Source organism: Echinops telfairi, unplaced genomic scaffold (genome assembly GCF_000313985.2).
Source record: "Echinops telfairi isolate 266 unplaced genomic scaffold, ASM31398v2 ScPeMD7_7469;HRSCAF=8507_0, whole genome shotgun sequence".
Lineage (NCBI taxonomy): Eukaryota > Metazoa > Chordata > Mammalia > Afrosoricida > Tenrecidae > Echinops > Echinops telfairi.
Window position 1 is genome coordinate 95,210,892 of NW_022111372.1, and position 5,168 is coordinate 95,216,059.

Below are 5,168 nucleotides of genomic sequence, written 5' to 3' on the forward strand. Positions count from 1 at the left end.
TCGCGGTCGATCCGAGAATTCACAAACAAAATGCCATTCTGCAGATTCACCTCCAGAAGGTCCCCGCGGCCCTTGGACGCCACGCGAAACAGGCGCGGCACCAGCTCCGCCAGCTCCAGCCCCAGGTCCTGCGCGATGCGGCCCACGAAGGTGCCGTGCTTGGCCTCCTCGGGGACCGAGTAGTGGAGCTGCCCGCTGCCCGCCTCCCAGGCGACGAAGAGAAAAAGGGAAAAGAATAGATGCCAGGAACTCACTCTACCTTTCGGAGTAAAAAGCATGTCAAATACCAGTGGTTTTCTTTCCATCAGAAGGTTCTGTTTGGGCGTAACAGTGAAATATTGTACGATCTCGAGTCTATGAATCCAATTCGGCGTCCGCCATCTTTCAGCACTCTAGGAAGGAGGCTGTAACTGGAGAAAGTGTCTTTGAATGTTGGCCAGAGGTAACTTCGTGGTAGACAGCGACATCATGCGGCTCCAAAGAGTAAGTAAGACTTGAATCAGCATAATCCTGCACTACTGTCATACAGAATTCTTCTCAATTAAAAAAGTTTCTTCTTTTGCCTTACTTTATAATAAATCCTCCTATGTTTGCTGCTTGAAGAATCATTTGCATGCCGTCTTGCTTATTAATTTACATCGATTCAGAGATTTAGTTTTCCACATCAGAAAAATTTACATGTCAAAAATGTTAAATTATGCTGTCAGCAAATTTAGTAGATTTAAATGATCCATAATAGCCACGCGGAAGCAGTGTAAACTAGCCAACATACTTTGTGCAGAGAATACATAAATGCTTGTATGTTTGTTCCGGATAATACTAGTTAGTATATGCTGTCCTAGTGCATAGCATAATTTTGATTAAAATTAAAAACTTTATTACGTTCCCTTTTCTTTTTTAAATATATACCACATATTCGTCATGCTGTTGCCTTAATTTGATAGTGCAAGAAGAAACTTTGCTGCATATTATTTCCAACATCTCTTAATTTCTCAGCCTCTGATATGATATAATCATGTTAAATACATTTTCCTCCTTGCTACTCTCAACCACTGTTAATTCTAGTGGAATTTCTACTCTTTCATTCAGTTGCTTCTAAATATCTTTTTCTGAAGTTAAAGTTTCATTCCACCTATTCTTTGCATTATTTTCTTTTGAATGTTCTAAAGACATTCCAAAGTTTTATTGAAGGTATGTCCCAATCCACATCTCCATCCCCTGTGATTGTCTTATAGAAAACAAGTTTATTAAAATCAAAAGTACGATGGAATGATACATCCCCAAATGCAAGCCCTTGAAATTTACACTCTGTATCAATGGTATGAACATTCTCCATGCGTTTTACATGAACTTTTTATTACTTATTTTCTTTCACCTATCATATTCAAAGTTGGATTTTCATATACCACCATATGTATCCTCAGGAATACAGCTTTTCATTGAATTTAACTAAACGTAGAAATTCCAGTACATTAGAATCACTTCCAGGGGACCTAAACTGTGATCATAAGCCAACTTTTCCTGTTATATTTTCAACTTCTCTCCAATATTAATCTATTTTACAGACAATATATACCATATCCTCTTAATCTTTATCATACACCCTATATTCAAGCATTTAAAAATATCTCCATTTTTACCTCCAAAAAAGGTTACCTTTACATCAGAATAAAGTCCAAATATTAACTTCAATGTAAATTTTTGCTTAATATCATCTGTTGGGAATAGCCCTGGTGGCATAGCAGACTAAGCATTGGGCAGCTGACCACAAGGTCAGCAGTTTGTAACTACCAGCCCCTATTTAGGAGAAGGAGAAGGCTTTCTGCTTCCCTAAACAGTTAGTCTCAGAAACCCACAGAGCAGTTCTACTCGGTCCTGTAGGATCGCGTGAGTCAGAATCCACTTGATGGCAGTGAGTTTGGTTTTTGTTTTATCATCATTTGGAAGTAACTGAACTCTTCCTTGGGAATGAAAACATTAGAGTCATCAATAGGGCCTTTCAAGTGACACATGTCCACTCCCTTCTTCTAAAATTCTGGACTTTTTTAATACCTCACAGACAATTGAAACAGATGACACTCTTCCTCTAGAAAAGTTCTGTCCTAAAATAAATTGGTTCAGCAGTTAAGCTTTGGACTCTCAAGGCAAATGCTTGGAGGTTCAAACCCAATAACTGCTCCTCAGGAGAAAGAGGGCAGTCTGCTTCCATAAAGATGCACAACTTCACTTTGGAAACGCTATGTGGGTACTTCTGCTGTTTCCTATAGGCTTGCTAGGAGTTGGAATCAACTTGACAGCAGGGGCTATGTGCCTTATCTTTGACTTTTTAAATTATAGCTAGCTATTTGGTGTAAGCAAAGCTCATCTTTACTAACCAATTAAATATTCTTTGGCTCACACAAAGATGTTGTAAGTAAGTGCTTGTTAGGAGACCCTGGTGGTGCAGAAAGTGAAGCACTTACTACACATTGCACCTTCAGAGGACAGGCCTGGTCCTCCGCTTCTGAAAAAGTCCCAGCCTTCTTGAAAGCCCTATGGAAGTCACTCTGCACACTTGGGTGACCATGAGTTTATGAAGAGAAACCTTCACAAAAGATACATTGGCTTGCAGCCTTTGGGTAAAAGTTACCTAACATTTCAGAAACTTTGCTCTAAATAATCTCTTTGAATGTCAACTTAAAAATTTTAGTTAAGGAAAATATTGTACCTGTCTTATCATTGCAATTTGTAGAGATTTCCAGAAGGTTGAGATTGTAACCTAATCCCACTGGAACACCTGTAATAACTTATTGGCTCCAGGTATAAAACTATAAAATGTTACTGAAATTCTTTACATAAAATAAGGGAATGTGGAAAAGGAAGTATTGACCTTCTTCTAAGAAACACCTTACATTTGTCTTCATTGTGTTTACCCAAATAGATGGTTAGTCAAGGAGAAAGATTATGTAGAGAAAAAAGGGTTAGTCACTTTCCTATGAGAAGTTTCCCCTTGTAGCAAAGAAGTTCAATGTTGTAATACATATCAAAGAGTTCACATTTCAAAACCAAATTAACTTGATATTTTAAAGTTGATAGTTGTTAAACATAGATTCATGCAGGATTCCCCAGAGCAATGGGTGTTAGAAATATCTGATGGCAACGAATGTACAAATGTGCTTGACACAATGGATGGATGTGTGGATTGTGATAAGAGTTATACGAGCCCCCAATAAAATGTTTTTTTAAAAGACAAAAAAAGAAATATCTGAATAATATGGTTGAAGAGTAGTTGTCAAATAAAATGGGTGATAATAAAAGGAATAAGCAAAGCAATAAATATATTTTATATTTTATCATATAAAGTATGGGATATTTATTATCTGCTAATATCATACTTTTTTCTCCAAAGAGTAGAAATATAGTTTTCATTATGTGAGATGAAGAGGACTCTAATGGTTTGGTAGTCTCGTATACTTTCTTATAAACAGTCTATTTGTATACAAAATCAAAACTGAAGGGGGAACTCCAGTTTATATCCTGGTACATACTTTTTAACTTTTATATTGAAAATCAAAAATAGCAAGAAATACTAATATATTCTATCCAGTATTCTAACCTAAATATGTTAGCATCTTTTAAACTGTAAGAGTTTACAACTAGTTAACAATATATTAATTTTTAACTGGAATAAAATACAAGTTTGAGAAAAATAAGATTTTTCTTCCACTAAACATTGATATTAAAGGAAAAGAAAATTATTATATACCCCTACAGTGAGACACTATAAATCTGGATGAGTCAGAAATCTCATTAAATAATTAATTATATGTCATGATCAGAAGATATTTTGATAAGTAAAAATATAAGAACAAGTTGAAAAGTGATTAAATATGTTATGTCATAGAGAAAGAAGGGGAATTTATTAGTATATAATGAATTTCTTTTGGGGGCCACAGAAATAGAAATGTTTGATGTGACCAAGAAGAATGTTAGATGGCTTAGTGATGGAGACGAAAGGGAAATTAAGGAGCCCTTAAGGGTGGTAGCAGTGGGCTATGCATTGAGCTATTAACCAGCAGTTCATGCTGCTGGAGAAAGGTGAGGCTGTCTGCACTCTTGAAGATTTAAAGTCTCTGAAAACCCAAAGGGACAAGCTGTCCTACAGGATTGCAATGAGTCAGAATGACTCCAGAGCAGTGAGTTTGGTTTGGGCTTGATCCTACTAAGCGATTTTACATCATGTAAATGTATTGTCTACTCAAAATAATGATTAAAATGAAGCTACAAAATGTATCAATATAAAATTCATCTTGAGGATGATAATATCAACATTTGAGACAAACTTTAAAAGTATCATACACTGCAGATATATTACTTGAAGAAAATAATCTAACTCGATATACTAAAAAAGCTAATAGACTATCTATGGAGCATTTCAAGTGGCAAAATGGACTTCCTGTTAAGTTATTTCCATACGATAACATTATGAAACTGAAAATTGGAGATAAGAGAAAATTTGTAAAATATATTTCTTATAATTGTTTTCTCATTTCATTACCTAAAATATTAAAATAAAATAATTAGGTAAAATATTTTACTTTTTGGAAATATATGAACTCATGGAAAAAATAATTACTCCATTGTTAAAAAACTTCATGCAAAAAAACCCTTCATGCAACAAAGTTATTGAATAAAATCTGATTAAAATACATGATGGACTATATTGAATAATATCGAGAATTACAATTACTGTAAATACGTTTTTGAGACTTACTATGTCTGCAGAGCTGGGAGCCTGTGGTAGGCTGGGGCTGAAGGCCATGAGGTCGGTCTTGGGCGGCCCCTCCCCAGAGCACACCCGCGGCCGCCTCTGCTGCGACGACGACCAGCTGCCCACCCCGCTCGAGCACACCAGCGCCGGCTTCCCCGGCCCGCACGCGCCCCCTGCGGCCGGCGTCGAGCAGCGCAGCGCCGTGTACAGCAGCAGCGTGAGCACCAGCAGGCTGGACACTGCGCAGATGGCGATGATCAGGTACACGTTCACGTCCACCAGCGCCGCCGCGCCGCCCGCCGCGCCCGCCGCCGCCGCCGCCGCCGCGCGCGAAGACGTCTTCAGCGCCTGGCCGTTCTCCACCAGCGACACCAGCACGGTGGCCGTGGCCGCCAGCGGAGGCTCGCCGTGGTCTCGG

At 38.2% G+C, this 5,168-nt stretch overlaps 1 protein-coding gene across 1 annotated transcript in view; it reads right to left on the minus strand.

The window, feature by feature from the left end:
* The window catches only part of LOC101650378 (protocadherin alpha-4-like), a 24,086-nt gene that overhangs the window by 10,882 nt on the left and 8,036 nt on the right, over window positions 1-5,168 (minus strand). Inside the window, exons 3-4 of the mRNA XM_045284740.1 lie at window positions 4,739-5,163; window positions 51-203 (exon numbers count right to left, since the gene is read on the minus strand). Of these exons, the coding sequence (XP_045140675.1) occupies window positions 51-203; window positions 4,739-5,163 (578 nt within the window). The remainder of the gene's footprint in view (window positions 1-50; window positions 204-4,738; window positions 5,164-5,168) is intronic.